This window comes from Chiloscyllium plagiosum, unplaced genomic scaffold, assembly GCF_037043375.1.
Source record: "Chiloscyllium plagiosum isolate Xiang-an unplaced genomic scaffold, Cpla_swu_hap1 HiC_scaffold_1, whole genome shotgun sequence".
Classification (NCBI taxonomy): Eukaryota; Metazoa; Chordata; class Chondrichthyes; order Orectolobiformes; family Hemiscylliidae; genus Chiloscyllium; species Chiloscyllium plagiosum.
This window is the reverse complement of record NW_028270139.1, coordinates 47,201,180-47,224,558: the sequence shown is the minus strand read 5'-3', so window position 1 is coordinate 47,224,558 and position 23,379 is coordinate 47,201,180. Positions and strand designations below refer to the sequence as shown.

At 38.9% G+C, this 23,379-nt stretch overlaps 1 protein-coding gene across 3 annotated transcripts in view; it reads left to right on the top strand.

Moving 5' to 3' along the window:
- LOC122552087 (transmembrane anterior posterior transformation protein 1 homolog) overlaps positions 1 to 23,132 on the top strand; it is a 116,898-nt gene extending 93,766 nt beyond the window's left edge. For 2 of the 3 annotated variants that reach the window (XM_043694614.2, XM_043694617.2), the window contains 4 exons: positions 2,677 to 2,753; positions 17,033 to 17,193; positions 19,762 to 19,824; positions 19,920 to 23,132. In XM_043694614.2, the coding sequence (XP_043550549.2) occupies positions 2,677 to 2,753; positions 17,033 to 17,193; positions 19,762 to 19,824; positions 19,920 to 20,149 (531 nt within the window). In that variant the 3' untranslated portion in view covers positions 20,150 to 23,132. The remainder of the gene's footprint in view (positions 1 to 2,676; positions 2,754 to 17,032; positions 17,194 to 19,761; positions 19,825 to 19,919) is intronic. The other variant, XM_043694615.2, reaches the window with a different exon arrangement.
- The last annotated feature ends 247 nt before the right edge of the window (positions 23,133 to 23,379 follow it).

The window sequence follows — 23,379 nt, the reverse complement described above, 5'->3', positions numbered from 1 at the left end:
CCTAGCAGTAGTCAGGAATGAAATAACTGAATAGGTACTCTGCACCAGTCTTCAAGGTGGAGGACACCAGTAGCATAGCAGAACTTCAGGTGAAGATGCTGGGAAGCTAAAAGGTCTGAGGTGGATAAATTTCCCAGACCAAATGGACTACACCCCAGAGTTCTAAAAGAGATAGTTGAGGTGATGTTTCAGGAATCATCTGGAGTCGGGGAAGAGCCCAGAGGACTGGCAAATGGCTAATGTAACACCCCTGCTAAAGAAGGGAAGGAGTCAGAAGACAGGAAACTATATATGCCAGTAAGCTTGACCTCAATCATTGGTAAGGTTTTAGAGTCTGTTATTAAGGATGACATCGTGGAGTACTTGGACATGCATGGTAAAATAGGGCTGAGTCAGCAAGTTTGACAAAATAAAGCCAGTGGACAGAGAGTTAGAGTATACAGCTCCTATGGAAAACAGACCCTTTGGTTCAACCAGTCCATGCTGAACATAATCCCAAACTAAACTAAATCTACCTGCTTGCTCCTGGCTCACATCCCTCCAACCTTTTCTATTCATGTATTTATCCAAATATCTTTTAAATGTTGTAGTTGTGCCCATGTCTACACTTCCTCTGGCAGTTCATTCCACATGAGAACCACCTAAAAAATATTAAAATAATTTGCCCCTCTGTCTTTTTAAAATCTCTCTTCACATCTTAAAAATGTGCCCCCTAGTCTTGAAACCTCCCATCCTAAGGAAAAGACAAATATCATTAACCTATATATTATATCTATATATCCCTCATGATTTTATACACTTCTAAAAGGTCACCTCACAAACTCCTATGCTCCAGTGAAAACCTGCGAGTGACTTGTGCTGGTCCAACTTGTCTGATAAACCTCAGACCAATGTTCCAATATAGCCAGCACATTTATTGGCAAGTTTTACTTGTTTTGTTTCATTTTTTTCCCCTCTAGGTTATAGTTGGTGAACAGGGTTTGGGGAGTTAGACACAGTATGGTTATTCCAGTTCAATTTCTGGTCAATAGCCAGGAATTTGATAGTGGAGGTTTAAACAGTGATAATTATGAACAAATGTGAAGGAGTAATGGCTAACTTTTCTGATGGTGATTGGGCCTTAGACACAGAGGAACTCCTGCAAAGATGTCCTGGAGCTGAGAGTATTAGCATCAAATAACCACAGCCATATCCCTTTGTGCAAGGCAGCATGTCCCCCCTGTTTACCATTGACTCCAGTTTTGCTAGAGCTCTCTGATGCTGCATTTAGTCAAATGTGCCTTGGAAGTCAAAAGTAGTCATTCATCTAAACTTTTTGTCCAAGCTGAGTGGCCCTGGCAGAACCCAAACAGGGTATTGTCACTTGAAAACACAGTTAATGGCATCTTCTATCATTTTGGTGATGATGGAGAGTTGATTGATGGGACAGTAGATGACCAGTTTGTAGTTGCCCTGTTTTCTGTGTAGAAGACATATCTGAACAATATTCCACATTGTTAGGTTGGAGCCATTGTTCTAGTTCTTCTGGGCAGCTTGGCTAGGGATTGCAGCAAATTCTGAAGTACCTGTCTTCAGGGCTAATACCAGAATGTTGTTGGAACCCATTGCCTTTGCAGTACCCAGTGATTTCAATAGTTTCTTGGTATCACTTGGACTGAATTGAACTGACCGAGGCCTGACATCTCCCAGAGGAAGCTGAGATGGTTCATCCATTTGGCACTTCTGGCTGAAGACTATTGCAAGTGTTTAACCCTTGTCTTATGCACAGATGTACTGGGTTGCTGCAACATTGAAAGTGGGAATATTTGTGGAGCCTCTACCTCCAGTCATTTATTTAATTGTCCTCCATTCACAACTGGATGTTGGAGGACTGCAGAGCTTGGATCTGATCCATCAATTGTGTAGTTACTTAGCCCTCTTGTTACTTGCCGCTTATTCCATTTGGCATGCAAGTAATTCTATGTTGCAGCTTCATCAGGTCGCCACATTCCTTTTTAGGTATCCTTGGTGCTGCTCCTGACATTCCCTTCTGCACTTAACCTTAAGCTGACAATGTATATTTCAACTACGTGTGAGATCCCAATAATTACTTTAGAGCAATAAAGTTTTATTTACTCCCTGGTTTTTGCTATTATCTGTTTACATATTGTATAGGTAAATACACTCTCCAATTTGTATGGACCTAGTAGCTGCTTACAGGATTATTGGGTTTGAACCAGTAAAGAATATCTTGCATCAAACTCATGAAAGCAGCACAGATCAAGGGATTGTTTGTTGGCTTAAATGCAGTATTTTAAAAATTTTCTTTTTCATTCGTTATTTGTTATCACTTATTTTATCAATTAAAAAGATGTTTAAACAACAAACAACATATGAGCATATTAATCGTGTTTGCTGCTCCTAGAGTTTTCAGTCAACTTATGCAACAAAATATATCTTTTCACATACTTAAATATTTATTATGTTTTATTGGAACTCTAAAAATGATCTTAAGACTTCTGAACAGCTTTTTTTATGATATAACCACCTTAATGGCTAAGTTTAAAGGGTAATTGTTAACAATAGTAATTCGATCTTTGTTATACAAGTACATGATTGCAGTGAATTGTGTAAATTTGAAATTTGTTTTCAATATTTGAACTATTGTTTATGACACCTTTTCTTTTTCATGTGTAGCTATCCCGAGTTATTACAAGCTCTACAAAAATTGAGGGAGCATTGGCTATTGTCAGCTTGTCGGTGTTTTACCTTGGGTAAGAAATGAAAATATTTACTGAATTTAGGGTTGAAGGGACAGGAGGTATTGTGAACTCTAATTTTGCCTTTAGAAAATTGTGATGTCTATTGTTTGAAGGATTTGTGTAATACATCCTTGATGCATTTAATATAAAGCAACAGACTTCTTATTCGAAAAAGATACATAATTCTGGGTTGAGGACAGCAATTCATTGTCTTTCCTTTCTGGGATGCAGATTCACCACCTGAAACACAGTTTCATATCAGATTTGTTACAAGCCAAACAGACATAGCCTAATCATTATGTTTGAAGCTGCTTTCTTACCTATCTTCTTTATTTGTGTGATCAGTACGTAATCTTTTAATAAGATTGACGTTTGAAAAGAGACTAGATCGGTTATGACTTTATTCACTGGAGTTTAGAAGAATGAGGGGGTTTTGGTTCCACCAAGGCCACTCAGCTCCTGGTCTCGTTGCAGCTTTGGTTCAATCGTGAACAAAAGAGCGGAGTTTCAGCGATGAGATGAGAGTAATAGCCTTTGACAAGCATGCTGCATTCAAATGAGTGTGGCATCTACAAGCCCTAGCAAGATTGGAATCACTGAGTATCATGGGGCAAACTTTCTGCTAGTTGGAGTCATAACTGGCACTTAGGAAGATGGTTGTGGTCCTTGGAGATCAGTCATCTCAGTTCCACAACATCTTTGCAAGAATTTCTCAGGGTAGTGTCCTAGACCATCTTCATCTGCTTCATCAATGACCTTCCCTCCATCATAGGATCAGAAGTGAAGATGTTTGCCAATGATTGCACAACGTTCTGCATCATATGCGACTCCTCAGATACTGAAGCAGTCACATGTTCAAATGGGCTGATAGGTGGCAAGTAACATTCGCACCACTCAAATGCGAGACATGACCATATCTAGTATGAGGCGTTCAATGGTGTTACTGTCACTATCAACATCCTGGGGTTTATCGTTGACTAGAAGCTCAGCTGGACTCGCGACATAAACATAAATGGCTACAAGAGCAGGTCAGAGACTAGGAATTCTGCCTCCAGTAACTCACCACCTGACTCCCCAAAGACTTTCCACCACCTAAAATGCAAAAGGCAGGAACATTACAGAAAACTCCCCACTTGCCTGGATGGGTACAGATCGAACAACACTCAAAGCTCTACACCATTCAGGACAAAGCAACCTACTTAATTGGCACGGCATATCACAGGTAGACAGTGTGGTTAAGAAGTGCTTAGCACACGTGTCTTCATTGCTCAGATCTTTGAGTTCCAGAGTTGGAACGTTTTGTTGAGATTGTACAGGACATTGGTGACTCTTCTGTGCAGTTCTGGGTGCCTTGCTGTAGGAAGTCAGAGAGGATTTGGAAAAGATTTACTAGGATGTTGCTAGAAATGAAGGGATTGACGTGTAAAAATAGGCTGGGTAAGCTGGGAATTTTTCACCATACTGTAGGAGATTGATGGTGACCTTAGAAAAGTGTATAAAATCATGAGGTATATAGATAAGGTGAATAGCAAGGGTTGTTTTTTCCCCCTAGGGTGGCAGAGTTCAAAACTAGGAGGCATATCTTTACGGTGAAAGGAGAAAGGTTTAAAAAGGATATGAGGGGCAGTGTTTTTATACAGTGTGCTTTGTATGTGGAATAAACTGCCAGAGATGAATGCAGGTAAGATCACAACATTTAAAAAAGACATTTGGATAAGTACATGAGTAGGAAAGGTTGGAGGATATGGGTCAAACACAAGCAAGTGGGACTAGATTAGTTTGGGAACATGGTTGGTGTGGACCAGTTGGACTGTGCTGTATGATGCTGATTCTATGACGTTCGCAAGCATCCGCTGCCTCCACAAGCAGTGTGTACTATCTACAAGATGTAATGCAGAAATTCACTGAAGATCCTGAGACAGCAGCTTCCAAACCCATGATACTTCCATCCAGAAAGACAAGCACAGCAGACATTTGGGAACACCACCACATGCAAGTTCCCCTCCAAGCCAGTCAGGATTCTGACTTGCAAATATCTCTGCACTGTCACTGGGTAAAAATCCTGGAATTCTCATTGGACCCTAACGACATTGAGGGTCAACCTACAACATGTGAACTGCAGCAATTCAAGAAGGCAATTTCCTACTACCTTCTCAAGGGCAACTAGGGACAGGCAATAAATGCTGGCCAGCCAACAATATCGAAGAACGAATAAAAAAAGCACAAATGTTAATGGAAGCTAGTTTGCTTCACACCAATGTTGAATTTACTTTGTCAACACTACAGTAAATTGGTTTCCCAACTGTTCCAAAATAGTCTACCTGAGATGTTTCCATCTAAGTGACTCCTGTAGCACTCTGGGACATTAAATTTGTGCCAACAGCCACTACATATAATGAGAGGTATATATAGAAATAATGGTAGTTGTCTTTTCCCTAGATGGGGGATTTCAAGACTAGGGGGCATATCTTAAGGTGAGAGGAAAGAGATTTCAAAAATCTCTTGAGGAGCAAATTTTTTATACAGATGGTAGTTCACATGTGGAATGAACTTTCTGAGCAAGTGGTGGATGTGGGTACAATTGCAACATTTGAAAGACATTTAGATACGTACATGAAGAGGAAAGCTTTGAAGGCCTGTGGGCCAGGAGCAGGCAGATGGGACTAGTTTAGTTTGGCATGGAGTGGTTACACTGAAGGGTCTGTTTCCATGGAGTATGACTCTGTGACTCTATATAAGCCATTATAAACAATTGTTGACTGTTGGTCTGAAATTGGGAATCAGAACAAAGGTTAGATTGCATTAATTTTAAACAGAATTATTTCCTAGCTTTTTCCACTCAGTTTCTCACCAACTGATCAGAGTTGCCTCCTGCAGAGAGTCAGAACTGGCTTAGCATTTGGGTAGGAAGGGAGTAAAAGATCCCTCAGAAGTAGTGATCATAACATGATAGATTTTAACATTCAGTTTGAGTGTGAAACACTTGGGTTATGAACAACTGTCTATCTTAAATGAAGGGAAACACAATTAAGTGATAGTTAGCTAAAATGGACTGGGCACAGATGAGGAGGAAGGATAGTAAGCAAGCAGTGGCAGACATTTAAGGAGGTAATTCATGATTAAACAAAAATATATTCCAGTAAAGAGAAAGGATTATATGAGAGGGATAATTCAACCATGGCTAACCAAGGAAGTCAAGGAGAAAGAAAAAGAATATAAGGAGGCAAAAATCAGAGATAGCTGCGAAGACTGGGATAGATTCAGAAACCAGCAAAGGAGGACTAAAAAGACAAGAAAGACAGATAAAATAAGCTGTGAGGCCAAATGAGTGAGGAGTATAAAAGGTGACAATAACAGCTCCTTTAAATATATCAAAAGGAAGAGAGAGGTCAAAGTGGATATAGAGCCCTTAGAAAATGAATCTGGGGAGACAATTTTGGGGAAAAAGGAAATGACAGAGGAGTTAAGCAGTTATTTTGCATCAGTCTGTACAGTGGAAGATACTTTGAATATCAATTAATACTAAAGAGTACAGGGGAAGAATTAAGTACCACCATCATCATTAGAGAAGTAGTATTAGACAGTGACACTGAAGATTTGTCCCTTGACCCTGATGGCTTGCATCCAAGGAGCCTAAAAGGGGTAACTACAGAGAGAGTGGGTGCATTGGTTATAATTTTCCAAAACATTTTTGGATTCTGGAGAAGTACCAGAGGATTGGAAGACTGACGATGTGACCCCGTTATTCAAAAAGAGAAAGAGGCAAAAAGCGGGTAAGTCTAGTCAAGTTCGAACAAAGACCCGTATAGCAGAGAAATGGGTCCTTCAGCTCACTAAGACCACACTGACACATAGAGTCATACAGACATATAGCACAGAAACAGACCCTTCAGTCCAACTCGTCCATGCCGACCAGATATCCTAACCTAATCTAGTCCCGTTTGTCAGTGCTTTGACCATATTCTCTAAACCCTTCCTATTCCTATACTCATCCAGAAGTCTTTTAAATGTTATAATTGCACCAGCCTCCACCAGTTGGTCTGGCAACTCATTCCATACGTGCACCACCCTTTGCGTGAAAACGTTGTAACTTAGGTGTCTTTTTAAATGTTTCCCCTCTCACCCAAAACCTCTTCCCTCTAGTTCTGGACGCTCCCAATCCAGGGAAAAACCTTGTCTGTTTACTTATCAATGCCCCTCATGATTTTATAAACCTCTATAAGATCACCCCTCAGCCTCTGACACTCCAGGGAAAACAGCCCCAGCCTATTCAGCCTCTGCCTGTAGCTCAAACCCTGCAACCCTGGCAACATCCTTGTAAATCTTTTCTGAACCCTTTCAAGCTTCACAACATCAGGAAGGAGACCAGAATTGCACACAATATTCCAAAAGTGGCCTAATCAATATCCTGTACAGCCGCAACATGACTGCCCAAACCCTATACTTAATGTTCTGACCAATAAAGGAAAGCATACCACTATCCTATCTACCTGCGACTCCACCTTCAAGGAACTATGAACCTGCACTCCAAGGTCTCTTTGTTCAGCAACACTCCCCACGAACTTACCATTAAGTGTATAAGATCTGCTCGGATTTGTCTTTCCAAAATGCAGCACCTCATATTTATCTAAATTAAACTCCATCTGGAACTCCTCAGCCCATTGTTCCATCTGATCAAAATCCCGTTGTAGTCTGAGGTAACCTTCTTCGCTGTCCACTGCACCTCCAATTTTGGTGTCATCTGCAAACTTACTAACTATACCTTGTTGTATTCACATCCAAATAATTTATATAAATGACAAAAAGCAGTAGACGCAGCACCAACTGTTGTGGCACTCCACTGGTCACAGGCCTCCAGTCTGAAAAGCACCCCTCCACCACCACCCTGTCTTTGACCTTCGAGCCAGTTTTGTATCCAAATGGCTAGTTCGCCCTGTGTTCCATGAGATCTAACCTTGTTAACAAGTCTCCCATGAGGAACCTTGTTGAACGCCTTACTGAAGTCCAGAAAGATCACATCCACCTCTCTGCTGTCATCAATCCCTATGTTACTTCTTCCAAAAACTCAATCAAGTTCATGAGACATGATTTCCCATGCACAAAGCCGTGTTGACTATCCCTAATCTGTTCTTGCCTTTCCAAATGCCTGTAAATCCTGTTCCTCAACATTACCTCTAACAACTTGCCCACTATCAATGTCAGGCTCACCGGTCTATAATTCACTGGCTTCTCCTTACCACCCTTCTTAAATAGTGGCACCACATTAGCCAACCTCCAGTCTTCCAGCACCTCACCTATGACTATTGATAATATAAATATCTTAGCAAGGGGCCCAGCAATCACTTCCCTAGCTTCCCACAGAATTCTAGGGCACACCTGATCAGGCCTTGGGGATTTATCCACTTTTGTGTGTTTTTAAGACATCCAGCATCATCTCTGTAATATGAACATTTTTCAAGATGTCACCATCTATTTCCCATATTCTATATCTTCCATGCCCTTTTGCACAGTAAACACTGATGCTAAATCCTCGTTGAGTATCTCCCTATCTTCCCATCTCCTGTGGTTCCACACATAGGTTGCCTTGCTGATTTTTGAGGGGCCCTATTCTCTCATTAGTTACCCTTTTATCCTTAATATATTTATAAAATCCCTTTGGATCCTCCTTAACCCTATTTGCCAAACTATCTCATATCCCCTTTTTGCCCTCCTGATTTCCCTCTTAAGTATACTTCTACTGCCTTTATACTCTTCTAAGGATTCACTCAATCTTTCCAGTCTATACCTGACATATGCTTGCTTTTTTTTAAACCAGAACATCAATTTCTCAAGTCATCCAGCATTCCCTACACCTACCAGCCTTTCCTTTCACCCTAATAGGAATATACTGTCTTTCGGCATTCATTATGTTATTTTTGAAGGCTTCCCATTTTCCAGCTGTCCCTTGTGAATATCTACCCCCAAATATATTTTAAAAGTTCTTGCCTAATACTGTCAAAATTGGCCCTCCTCCAATTTAGAAATTCAACTTTTAGATCTGGTCTATCCTTTTCCATCACTGTTTTAAAACTAATAGAAATAGACCCCAAAGTGCTCCCCCACTGACACCTCAGTCACCTGCCCTACCTTATTTCCCAAGAGTAGGTCAAGTTTTGCAGCTTCTCTGGGTTCATCAACATACTGAATCAGTAAATTTTATTGTGCACACTTAACAAAAATCTAAACCCTTATCACTATGGCAGTCCTAGTCTATGTTTGAAAAGTTAAAATCCCCTACCATAACCACCCTATTATTCTTATACATAACAGATCTTCTTACAAATTTGTATGCCTTTCTAAACTGAAAACCTTTTCGCTCAGTGCTGTCTGTATTCCTCTATCCTCTGCCAATTCATATCTGTTAAGATGCCAATTAAATGTTGCTATTATTTCCGCCTCCACCACCTCCTCTGGCAGCACATTCCTGGCACTTGCAACCCTCTGTTTAAAAACAAAACTGCTTGTGGGTGGCACGGTGGCACAGTGCGAGAGAGTGTGTGTGAGGGAGAGCGTGGGGGAGAAGTGGGGGAGAGAGGGAGTTGAGGTGGAGGGTGTTGAGTGGCCTCACAGCGCCAGAGACCCGGGTTCAATTCCCGCCTCAGGCGACTGACTGTGTGGAGTTTGCACGTTCTCCCGTATCTGCGTGGGTTTCCTCCGGGTGCTCCGGTTTCCTCCCACAGTCCAAAGATGTGCATGTCAGGGAAATTGGCCATGCTAAATTGCCCGTAGTGTTAGGTAAGGGGTAAATGCAGGGGTATGGGTGGGTTGCGCTTCGGCGAGCGGTGTGGACTTGTTGGGCCGAAGGGCCTGTTTCCACACCGTAAGTAATCTAATCTAATCTAATCTCTCCCATCTCATTTTAAACTTATCCCCTATTACCTTAAACCTACCCTGGGAAGAAGATTCTGACTTTCCACTCTATCCATGCCTCTCATAATTATGTAAACTTCTATCAGTCGCCTCTCATTCTTTGATCTTCAATTGGTCAGCCTAACATCTATTGTTGAAATCGGTTATTAAGAAAGTCATTGCTTTTAAGGAACTGCAGCACATTTATGAAAATCATAATCTAATCAAGCAGAGTCAGCATGGCTTTATGAAAATGCATTTGTCTGACTAATTTATCAGAGTACTTTTGAGGAAGTTCGACTTGAATGGTCTGAAGAGAACCAGTAGATATGTTGTAGTTGGATTTCCAGGAAATGTTTGACAAGGTACCTCACAAAATCTTGCGCCATAAGAGCCCATGGTGCTGGAGATAGGCAATTCTCTATCCATAGCAATATAATAAGGGGAGGAAACAGTAAGTGGGGAGAGGACTTCTTTTTCAGGTTGGCAAGCTGTAACCAGTGAGGTTCCACAGGGATCCATGCTGCAACTGCATCTGTTTACAATATATATTAATAACTTGGAGGAAAGCAGTTAAATCAACTGTAGCCAGATTTGCAGACAACACAAAAATAGGTGGAAAGGCAGATTGAGAGGTTTACAAACAACTTAGAGAGGTGATGATAGGTTAAGTAAATGGGCTAAAATGTCAAATGGTGTATAATGTGGAAAATGTGAAGTTCACTTTGGAAGGGAGAACAAAAGAACAGTATTATTTAAATGGAAGGAAGTTACAACATGAAGAGACTTTTGGGTACTTGTGCTTGCAACATAAAACTCGTGAAGGTAATCAGGAAGATTAATGGAATATTGGCCCTTAAATCAAGGGTTTGGAGTACAAGAGTGGGGAAATCTTCTGGCAACTGTACAAGATGCTAATGACACCACATCTGGCATACTATGAGCAGTTTTGCTCCCTTTTTTAAGGAAAGGTCATTGGAGGCAGTCTAGAGAAAGTTCACCAATCTATGGTATGGAGTGATTATCTTATAAGCAAAGGTTGAACAAGTTGGGACTCGACTCATTGGAGTTTTAAAGAATGAGCAGTGATCTGTTGAAAGCATATCGAATTCTTAAACGGCTTGACAGTGTACATTCTGAATGGATGTTTCCCCTCAAGGGAGAGTCTAGGACCAGAGGGCATAGTTTAAGATTAAAGGGGTGTCAAATTAAGACTGAACTGAGGAGTCAGTCACGGAGAGCTGTAGAGCCAGAGTCCTTGTGTATATTGAAGATAGACTGAGGAAGACTCTTGATCAGTTAAGGAATTAGGGGTTATGGAAAAACACAGGAAAGTGGATGTGAGGAACATCGGATCAGCCATGATCCTATTGAATGCTGGAGCAGGCTCCAGGGGCCAAATATCCTATTCCTCTTTCTGTTTCTTATGGTCGTTTGGAATCAGGGTTGGGTTTTAGATTTGCGAGACTGTGTGAAATTAGACTCTCTGAAGTAGATGACTTGAGAGTTGTTAGGAGAAATGAAGAATGGGAAATGGATTGAAGTGGATCATGTTGAGAGAAATAGAAATTGAGAAACAAATTCAGAGGAATAATGGGAAATGGCAGTTTAGGCTTAGGCTTAGTGGAGAGATCCACTATCACCATCATCTCCCTTCCCCCACCTTCATCTACCAATCGCACCTTCTTTCTTTCACTCCCAACCCCAGCCTCCTTCCCACTTATCTCTCAGCCCCCTTGCTCCCTCCTCCCCAAAAACCCCACATCTTCCTGATGAAGAGTTTATGCTCAAAGCATCGACTCTCTTGCTCCTTGGATGCTGCCTGATTGGCTGTGGTTTTCCAGCGCTACATTTTTTGACTCTGATCTCTAGCATCTGCAGTCCTCACTTCCTCCTTAGTGGAGAGATGCAGACTAGAAAAGGGGTGGAGAAAACTGAAGAGCAGACTTCAAGAGTAAAAGAATGTTATAGGTTCCTGATTGTTTTGATTGCGTAAATGAGGAAGTTTGGAATGGAAACTAATGATTCTCACAAGAAGAAATGAAGAGCATTGGGGTTGGGGGCGGGGGGGAGAGGATCTTGACTCAACCTATTGGGCAGTGAGACTAAAACTTCATTTCAAAGGGAATATATTTGAGATGATCAAACAGCGCATAGTTAGCTATTATATATTCAACCAAGAAATCAAATTTGGCAAACTAGAAACAAAATATTGTTTTATTGAAGGTCATTTTAACGTGATCACTAAATTAGCAAAAGTTACTTTAACCAAATGTTTGGAATGCATATTCAGTGAGTAAGCAAGTGACTGAGTAATACTGAAATAAATAATGCCAAATATTTTAATTTTAGGAGAATTACATAAATATCTTTTGATAAAGTGGATAAGATTCAATAGTTTTAGTAACATTGAACATTCTATTCAGTCTAACAAAATATATACATAAATATTCTTTTGTAAATATCTGGTGGCTGTGCTTAGTGGTAATGCACATGCCTTTGAATCAAAAAGTTCTGGGTTCAAGTTTTACTCCAGGTCTTAAGCCCAAAATTCAAGGCTGATATTTTAGTGTAGTGCTGAGGCATTAAGCTATCTAAGGTATTGTTTTCTGGATCGGACTAGACCAAGGCCCTATCTCCTTGTTTGAGTGGTTATAAAAGTGCAGATTTACGAAGCATAGCATAGCATAGGGTTTTTCCTTGGTGTTCTTGCCAATACTAATCCTTCAGTCAATGCCACAGAAACAGACCATCATCACATTGTTGTTTACAAGATTTTGATGAGTGCAAATTAGCTGCCATAATTCTGACATTGCTTTTTAAAATTACTCACTATTGTAAATCACTTTCAGATATCCAGTGGTCATGAAAAGCACCAGAAGATTGCAAGTAGTTTTTAATGTCCGAATTTACACCTAGCAGTTTCTTTCTTGTGCTTATTTTCACCTATGATTCTGCTATGCATCATTGCCTTTAGATTTTTACCCTTTACCACTATTGTTACAACACTGGGTAAACCCTCCTGCTAAATTTAAAACCAGCAACACAGAAAAGATTCATCCCTTGTAGTAATCTGTAAAAACTCGAGTGGTCAAGAACTATTTAAAGTAAAACTTAATTACTTTATTTCTTAAAATATAACAAAATAATTAACCAACAATTATTTACCATTCCTTACTCTAACCTGTTACCTTCCCTTCTATAATACTAATCCGATAAAACTCCCAATTAAGATTTACAAAACAACACTTCTTATCTCAAAACCAGGCAGCCGTAGGTTCTTGTCTTCAGATCTTCCTGTGTCTTATTTTCTTCTGGTTAGGAATTTCTGCTTTACAGGTTACTGATTGAAAAGGTGCCTTTTTAAGAGAGCTGTTTTTCAGGCAGTCTGTTTACATGCTAGGTTGTGGCAGTTCTCCACATGAATTTTTACCATCTCTGGAAGTGAGTTTTAAACTCCTCCAGCAAAATAATCTCTCTGAGAGCCTCAAATGTCTCATCTATTTTCAAAGCACGTACCCATCGATCAAACAACTACATTTAATTCTTTCGAACTCAACATAAATCTGACCTGATTCCTTCTTTGTGTTTCTGAACCGCTGCCTATATGCTTCTGATACCAATTCATAAGCACTTAAAATAGCCTATTTAATCTCTTCATAATCTCTTGACACCTATCTGACAATACGACAAAATACCTCACTAGCTCTGCCTATCAGCTTAGTCTGAACTAGCATTACCCATAAATCCTCAGACCACTCCATCTGCCAAGCCAATTTTTCAAATGAAATAAGAAAACTTCGACATCTTTCTCATCAAAATATGGCAGAGTTTTAAATATTTCACTACCTTCTCTTTTAATCTCTATACTGTTAACTTGATTTTGCTGACTAAGTCACAACTTCTCTCTCTCTCTCTACCTCCCCTCTCCCTCTCTCCCCCTCTCTCTCTCCTCCTCTCTCCCTTTCCTCTTTCTCTTTGCTCAGCCAAGAACCTTTTCTCTCTCCTTTTCCTCTCTCTCTCTTTTCTCTCTCTCTTTCGCTTTCTCCCTTTGTTTGTCTTCTAACTCCATTTTCCTCAATTGTAATCTAAGTTTGTCTACCTCTACTGCACTTGTCTGTTTCTCTGACACACTTAAGTGTTTGAATAATTCCCTTACAATTTCAGCTTTACTTTTGTCCTTGGTTAAACCTAAATCTAACTTCTTTGATAATTCTAAAAGTATGGCCTTTTTCTTTCCTTCTAAACTTTCTTGGCAAATTTGAGAAACGTCTTTAAATCCCAGAACCTCTTTTGTAATTTTAAGAACCATTTCTCTCACTTTTAAATTAATCGACCCCAATTCACTGAAATTAAACAAATTGACTCACCTACATTTTATTTAAAGATCTAGGACACTAACCTGCAAGTGTTCAAATCTGCTGGGAGTTTTCGTACCCCCCAAAATCTGTCTAAACTAGTTCAGATCACGGACCCGAGCCCCCTAACAGTTAGAAAAGAGAAGGAAGAGAGAGAGAAATATGGCATTTCTAGGAATTGGATCAGACAGCTGCCCTCCATAATTTGGATGGGAGTGTAATAACAAAGTGCTGATATTCAATTTATCTAGTAGCCTGATTGCCATCTTCTCCACTGTATCTAAACAGGAAACAGAGCAATATGTTGCACTTCAAAATGATGTGCTAGTTCCCATGGGTAGTACTCTGGGAAGATGACCAAATCCTTAGATAATCTCCAGCAAGGGTCAGGTGAGTGTCCTACATCAAAGACAGATCAGTTGTGGGCAGCTTATGAAAAGGCCTTTCCCGAACATAGGAATGGACTTTCAGACATTGTCTTAACTCACTGGTTGAGGACTCTGAGAAGTCAATCCCACCCATTTCTTCAGGCAAGATTTGAGTTATTCAACCCTATGACCACTAATAATATCAAAGCTGCAGTGTTGAGGAAAATGGCCCTTTGTTTAATGGGATAAGCTACTGGAGCTAGAACAGAAGCCGAAAGAGAAAGATGTATGAATTGAAGAGCTTTACCCTGAAAGGCATGAGAAATAATGATCAAATGAAATGATCAGGATGTTTGAAAACTTGCTTGTTCTCAAAAGTCATTAACTTCATACAGTTCACACAACTTCCTAACTTTTTGAATTGAATTTATTGAGGAGAAAGTGAGGTCTGCAGATGCTGGAGATCAGAGCTGAAAATGTGTTGCTGGAAAAGCGCAGCAGGTCAGGCAGCATCCAGGGAACAGGAGAATCGACGTTTCGGGCTTTCTTTCCTGAAGAAGGGCTTATGCCCGAAACGTCGATTCTCCTGTTCCCTGGATGCTGCCTGACCTGCTGCGCTTTTCCAGCAACACATTTTCAGAATTGAATTTATTGTCAGGTGTACCAAGGCACAGTGAAAAGCTTTGTCTTGCGAGCAATATAGGCAGATCACATAGTTAAGTAGCATAAATAAGTAAATAATAGGTATTACAGCAGTAAAAACAAATGCATAGGTACAGGCGAATGTTAAGAGTTTGTGAATCCACTCCGTATTCTAACAACAGTCAGGTAGAAACTGTTTCAAAAATGGTTGGTGTGCGTGTGTGTTCGGGCTTCTGTACCTTCTACCTGATGGTAGAGGTTGTTGAAAAGCATTGCCAGGGTGGGATGGATCTTTGAGAATGCTGGTGGCCTTTCCTTGACAGCGGGCTTGGTAGATGGATTCTGTAGATGGGAGGTTGGCCTTTGTGATTATCCGGGCTGAGTTCACCACTCTCTGTAACTGTCTCCGATCTTGAAAGGCACAATTGCCATACCAGGTAGTGGTACATCCAGACAGAATGCTCTCGATGGCGCACCTATAAAAGTTGGCAAGGGTATTCGCTGTCATGCCATATTTCTTCAGCTGCCTGAGGAAAAGGAGATGTTGGGCCTTTGTAACCAGTGCGTCCACATATAGAGTCCAAGAAGGCTTGTTGTGGATGACCACTCCCAGGAGATTGACACTCTCCACTCCACTCGTTCCACCTCTGTGCTGTTAAGGTGTAGGGGAGAATGAGTAACATCCCGGCGAAAGTCAATAATAAGTTCCTTGGTTTTGCCGGCATTGAGAGCTAGGTTCTTCTCAGTGCACCATTTTTCCAGATCTTCCACCTCCCGTCTGTAGTTTGTTTCGTTGCCATCTGAGATTTGACCGACAATGGTGATGTCATCAGCGAACTTGTAAATGGCATTAGTCTGAAATTTGGTGACACAGTCATGGGTATACAATGAGTACAATAGGGTGCTGAGTACACACTCCTGGGAGGCTCCAGTGTTGAGTGTTAGTGTGGATGAAATATTGTCCCCAGTCTTCACTGATTGTGGCCTGTGGGTCAGGAAACTGAGGATCCGGTTGCAGAGTGGGGCTTAGTCCGAGATCACTAAGTTTAGTAATCAGTCTCAAGGGGATAATAGTGTTGAAGGCTGAACTGCAGTCAATGAGTAGGATTCTTTCATAGCTGTTCATGGTGTCAAGATGTTCTAGGGAAGAGTGAAGGGCAAGTGATATGGCATCTGACGTGGATCTGTTGGTCCGACAGGCAAATTAGAATGGGTCAGGAGTAGTGGGGAGGGTAGAGTTGATTAATACTATGATCAGTCTTTCAAAGCACTTCATGACCCCCGAAGTTAGGGCCACTGGGACGTGCTACATGAGTCGTCTTAGGCACAGGGATAATGTTGGCCCTCTTGAAACAGGCAGGGACAGTGGCCTGCTGCAGGGAAAGGTTGAAGATGTCTGAGAAGACCTCTGCCAGTTGATCTGCGCATGCTCTGAGTGCACGATCTGTTACTCTGTCTGGTCCCATCGCTTTCCTTGGATTCACATGAAGGAAAACTGATCTGACCTCCGATGCAGTGACTGTTGGGATAGGTTCGTCTGGACTTTTTGGAATAGGTGTTACCTCTTCGTCGAAATTCTGCTCAAAGCGAGCATAGAAGGTGCTGAGGCGATCTGGGAGGGATGTGTCATTGTCTGCTCTCTTGCACTGTCTCTTTAGAACCTGTGATGTCATTCATTCCTTGCCATGGTGTCTCTCTGGGTCTCTAGTTTGAATCGGTATTGGTCCTTGGCTGTCCTAATAGCTGTGCGAAGGTCATACTTGGATTCCTTATATTTGATAGCAATTTCACGTGAATCTGGCCATGTTAAGCTCCTACTATGTAACATTACAGTTTTGGATTCCATGTGAATTAATATTGATTGGAAAAGTTATATTGATTAGTACTACCTGGTAATTGTTGGTTTCCTAAAGAGGATGATGGATGACTCAATGGACATATTCCTGGATTAACACAAACTATTTGCCTGGTTTATATCTTATTGTTAAAGGTTTTCCTATTCTGAACATTGTTTTTCTTTATTTTCCCTTTCAAGACTGATTGCACTCAAAGTTCTTAATAGCATTGTATTGCTGGGAAAATCTTGCCAATATGTAAAAGAGGCCAACATGGAGGAAAAACTGTTTCAAACCCCACCAGCCAACACCTCTGGGAAATCCGGCAAAATATCTGTCAGCAAAGTTAAATCACCTGAAGGTAATCAATTTTCATAAAACCCCTTATTTTCATGTTTTATACAGAAACAAACAATACTTCCATTTATAAATACTACCTCTAATGTTACATTTGGATAAACTAAATATAAATGTTTTAACAATCTAACTTTGTTTGTGAGATCAGTGTTTTCCAAAATAATTTAAGGTGTTCATTGAATGCAAACTAACAATTCGGATGTCAGTTCAGCGAATTCTGATATACCAGAATTTCAGTTATTTTTGGAGGCATGGAGACAAAGGTGATAATAGAGCATCATGAAGTTCTTCTTGACACAGTTTAAATGCAGTTGTATGGATCAGAGGTCAAATAATACTGACCTGAAAAATTACATTTCATTTCCTATGTGCACAAATCAAGCACACTACTTAAGAATATTTTCTTTAAAAATTAATCTTACTGTGACTTAATGTTCCAGCCTTCAAAGTGGAGTACTATATCATGAACCAATAGTCTACCTCATATTTTCCACCTTACAATTCCATACTTTAAAAATACTGCATACATTTAATTTGTAGTTGATCAGTTAAATTAATCAAAATCCCAATGGTAATTATATGGTACAATTACTTTTTAGGCCAATTGTTTATCTGTTAGAATTTCTGCATATTGAATTGATGACACAGCTGTGGAATTTCATGTCATTATGAAAACTTTTCTCCATTCTGATCGTAATCTATATTTACATACTTTATCAATATCCATGAGAACAATGAATAGCTGAAACTAATTTTAATTAGTTTAAGAGAGTTTTATTTGCTATACCAATTCTTATCAAAATTTTAGAAGCATGATGAAATTTAAAGTTTATATTTATCACTTTATTTTCAGAAGAAATGTAATAATAGGCCAAAACATTTGATTCCATGTTTCCACTTGCAATAACATAGAATGCTGATATCCAGATATTTATGTTTTTGGTACAATATAATCAAATATTTTGCATAAAGCACATCTCATACCTTGAGTGTATACATAGACTTAATATGAAAAATTATTCATATCCTCTGGGTAGATATTATATAACCATTTTGACCTGTTCATATGCAAACAGATTTTAATAAATGTGCATCAGGAACCACTAAACTACACAAAACTAATCCTACAAATGCTAAATTTATTTCCCTTCATTACTAATCTTGAACTAGCAACTGAAAAAAAAAAATCAGTTCTTTTGCCTAATGATATGTTTATTTTCAAGTCTATTTACTTAAAAATAACAAGTCATTTTCAAAATGAAATTCTTAAAGACTTATTAACTATTAAACTAAGCTTACTATTTTATCTGGTTGCATCCTCATTAACTTCCTTTGGGGCCTGTTGCCTGTTTGGACTCCCCTATCTTAATTTCTGATCTTTTGTATATATTTAACGCTTTGATAATTTTGTAGTTTTTATTTCTGGTAAAATCTCATTGGGTTGAGTGATCATCCATTCATATGGATCTTTGCTATATGCAACATATCCACTATATTTGCCTAAAATAAGGCAAGTCACAATTGTCCCGGTGGTCCATAGGGCTGCTCTCATTAAAGAGAGATAACTGGTCGTGGTTTAACCTGAATATCACTAAGCCTTTGGTGAAGGGAGAGGATGAGAAGAGGGAACCTTCATGGTAACCTCAAATGTACGGGAATTAAACCCAAGTACTGACATCACTCCACCTTGAAAAACAGTTATCCAGTTAAACTCAGCTAACTGGCCAATGACTGTATTTTTAAGAAATGATCATTAACACTGCAGAAACTTGCAGACCACTTGTTAATGTGAAACTAACCCTCTTTAAATGAAGATTCTTCATCCCTTGACTGTTCAGTGAGCAACAGTCCCAAGAGTGCCCTTTCATCCTGATTTTTACTCAATGGAATTTCCATTCACTCATCCATTTGTGCCTCAAGTGCTGCCAAGCTTTACATCACCCGATGTTGGCTTAAACACCAGTGTCAGGCTAGCAACACAATCTCATCCACCTGCCCTTTCAGTCCTTTTCTGCTATTTCCCTGCTTTGTCACCTGCATATATTATACCAGCATCCTGACAATCTATAATTGTGCTGGTTTCAGTTGCAGTATAATTATTAAAGAAAAAATGATATTAGCTTCAAGATAATTCTGTCCTGAAGTAAATTGGAAACGCTTTTAAAATATTTACTAGCTCAAGCAAGTTATTGGCCGTACAGTGTTGATGATTTCACAGCTGTCAGTGAGGAAGGCTAGGGTTTTGAGAGAAATTTTTAACTTGATGTTGCATACATTTATCTTCAAACAACTGCTGTTCTATCAGTATTCTTCTATGACAGATTTCGTACAAACACTTCATCTATATTGTAGGTTCTTCAGGATTATTTTTAATTCTTTTCTGTTAGTTCAGTGTATTTTATGTGTGAAATGCTAGTTTTAATAGTCATCTTCACTATTAGAGTGTATAGTTGATCTAAAGTCTTCCATTATTAATGTAGTTTTAAAATCTCCATTTTGGTGTAACACAATCACATGTATGAATTACAAAATTTAGTCATACTTTTTGACCTTGTTTTATATGTTAATTTAGTATCCTATGTAGGGAATCCTGTTGAGATACAATCAGAATGTATGCAAGCATTTTACCATGGAGGTATGTTCATGTTTAAAGTAAAAGATTCGGCATAATGTCTTAATGCATTGGTATTCATTTGCAAAATCTCTAATGAGATAATTTCACTTTGACAGGCACTACAACAGAAGAAGTGGAATCAAAGTCCATCATTAGTCAGCCTGTGTCACTATCAGAAAGTATATCAACTCTAGTTTCAAGCAACAGTACTGACCAGTTTCTTACAACCCCCGATGTGGAAGATAAAGGAGTACCACAGGAAAAATCTAATGGCAAGCGTTCTTCTTCAAAAGAAGATCTACTAGAAATAGACAGGTTCACAATTTGCGGGAATCGGATTGATTGATTTTTGCACATTTTAAACTAGAGAAGAGCTGCTTTGGACAAAGGCCTTTGCATGGTAAACTGAACATTCTCAAGCTTGAAGGTATATAAAGGTTTGAAAGCTGCAAAGGAGGCACTGATCAGGAATATTTATTAAAATCTTTATAATTTATTAATAGATTCAAGCCAAAATATATTTTACCTGTATTTTTTTTCCATCTGTTTGGAAATGTTTGGTTTGGAATAGGCTCTTTTGGTTTGTATTTCAATTTCCTGTGGCAAAGGAAGAACCATTGTTTGGTTGGTTTCTGTGGAGACCTGGCAGATAAATGCTTTCAAAACAGCTTTCTCTACAGCTGTGTGGATTCTTTGTGCAATATTACTTGCCACTTGTGATACAAATGCACCTTCAGACAGTGATGTGATCATTATAGCCAGATGAATTTGTTGACTTTTTATAATGTTTCCAACAAAATTCACTCTTACATTGGGCTTTAATTGTACAGAAATGTGCCTGCTGCAGTAATTTTGTTTTTTAATTCTAATCCTGTATAGCCATTCTTAGGTAAAAATTCAGTTCATGGTAACCCGCAAATATACATGTTGAAGTTTGCAACTGTTTCTGAAGGGACTTCAGTTAGAAGATGAAAATAAGGAACATATTGATACAAGTGGATCTTCTTAAAAAAGAATAACCGCATATATTGCATTTGTGTTCTCGGAACAGCTGCTCAAACACGAGAGGTTTCTTACCTTCTGAAACAGAAAAAAATTCTCGTAATCCCCTCAAGAATCCATGCAGAACATTAATTTGTCATATCTGTCAAATGCTGCTGAAGCCTCTGTGTGCTTCCAGCAGCTCTTACCTTTATTTCAGACTTTCATCACTCGTATTTGTTTTGTATCCAAAAGGTTGTGTTTAGTAGAAACATTGGAGATCAAAGTTGTTTAGATGCACTTATTGAGCAAGCTACATTTTGGGAAGCAGTAAAACATGATATAAATTCAAATGAGTTTACAAAGAAAGTTAGAAAATAGTAAGAGGCAGAAGAGGATCAATGTCCCACAGCTACGTGTTTGCACATTCGAAAATAGCCAAGTCTGCCATGTATGCAAAACTGTTTCTTTTTAAGTTAATTAAATTGATCTATTTTAGTTGATGTCTGTGCAATGCTTATTTATAGCTTCTTTTGCACTAAAGACTATAAAGTCTGAATTCAAGGTTTCATGAAAAGAACACAATTACATAAATGTCTTCATTCTAATTGCTCAAAAAGCTAGTTTTCTAAGAAATATTTCATGCAAACTGAAATATTAAACTGAAATAGCACCGAGTGAATCAGAATAAATGAGTTGATTGTTTAGTTAATTTAGGGGTGTTATCAAGTTGCAAATATTCACCTTTCAAATACACAATAAATTTGACCCTTTACTCACTTCCAAGGTGCAAAGTGATTTATGACTGAAATTTATAATAACACCAGCTAGTAAATATTCTGTATCTTTTTATAATTAGTACATCTTGTAAATGAACAATGCTGAATAAATGGATTTTGTAACATAAATTGTTTGTTTATTAATACATGTAACATATATCAAGGCCAATCATAATCAACAACAAATAGGTTTCACAAGACTACGTGGATACACTCCTGGATTCAACATTTCTATTAAAGACAGCTGAAGATTGAGTCGTAGGAGTCTTTTGCATATAGTCCTAACCAAACAAAAACAAGTTGCTCAAATATTTTTACAACTGGAGTTTTCCTGTCTCTTAACTGACTTTATTTTGCAGAGTTATCACACTAAATAATACTGTCCTTATGCGTACTGATTGTTATATGGGCAAGTTTAAGTCAGAAAATAATGATTAATGTTTTAGATAGAGATCCTTTTAATATATTTTGTTTGAGACCCCACCTAAAATTTATCTCTTTTGATTTTGGTTTGATTTTGATGGAGCTATTGTGTAACTCCAGTATTGTTTTCAGAATTTCCAATATTCATCTTGCCTAGCTCCTGACCTGTTAGTCCTTGAGAACCATTTCTGCAGCTGTTTTTGCTTCCATCGATTGTGAGGTTCAAACTTGTATATTAAGTAAGATTATTTATTTTATCTTTTATATTGTTGTGAATATTTTGTTTATAGTTTGGGTTTTTAAAATATAATGTTTTGTTTTAGAACTTAATGTTTAGCTATGGAAAATGGGATAAATGGAGTCAAAGGAAGTCTATTATACCTAAGGTTAGAGTTATATTGCTTTCAGAGATTAACAGCTAGTCGGGTAAGATCAGAAACAGCATGTCGGTTTGCTGAGCTGAAGACATGGTGTTGCTTCACAAGATCCCGTCGTCCTCCTGAGTGGTGGCTTTGTGCTATGGAAAATATGGCTAGGGCTATAAAGAAGGCCTGGGAGTAATTGACAATTACGTAAAGCAGCAAATGGGTTGGTGAAAGCCCATGAGCAATATTTGCTTGATGCAGTTCAGAAGGATTGATCCTAAGAGAATTTCAAAAACAGGTGGGTGAAATTATCTGGTGAAAGTTAAAATTTTGTTGGTATTTAGACATTTTGGGAGCAGTCTTTGGCATCCTGGGGAAATAGATCTCTGGGGACGAGATTGAACTACTGAGTTGAGCATTTATTGAGGTAGTACAAGTCAGGGAGGTTTTGAGGGTGTTCTACGATTAGACTTTCAAAGTAAGGAATTAGAATCCCTTTTGAAGGTGGCAAGAATTTTGAGATCGAAGATCCACAGTGTTGCTAATGCCTGGGTAATATCTGTTTTGACCGCATTAACCAGTTAAATTGTAGTGTATGGGGTGTTAAGCTACAGTTTGTTATCATTTACCTCATGTTAATTCTGAATGTTATTGTTCTTTATATAGTATATATGGTTTAGGATCATTATCTCACCAGTTCAGTTTACCTATTTCAACATTGCTACTTATGTTGGTTTTGTTCATGTTTGTATAATAAAGTTTTTTTTTGTATTTCAATTCAGTCCTGGAATCCTGCTGCTTTTTATTTGCTTCTGGTTCTTTGATACATGCTGTTCTTTTAAAAGATTATGGTTTGCAGGAAGTCCCTGGGTAATGAACGCCGACTTACAAACGGCCAACTTACGAACGTCTGTACTTATAAACCGACCTCCGTAAAGCCTATTATTTTAAAAAATCTGAGTTACATACAATGGTTTGTAATAATGAACGGTCAGACTACCTGAACTATGCATGACGCTCAAATTGCT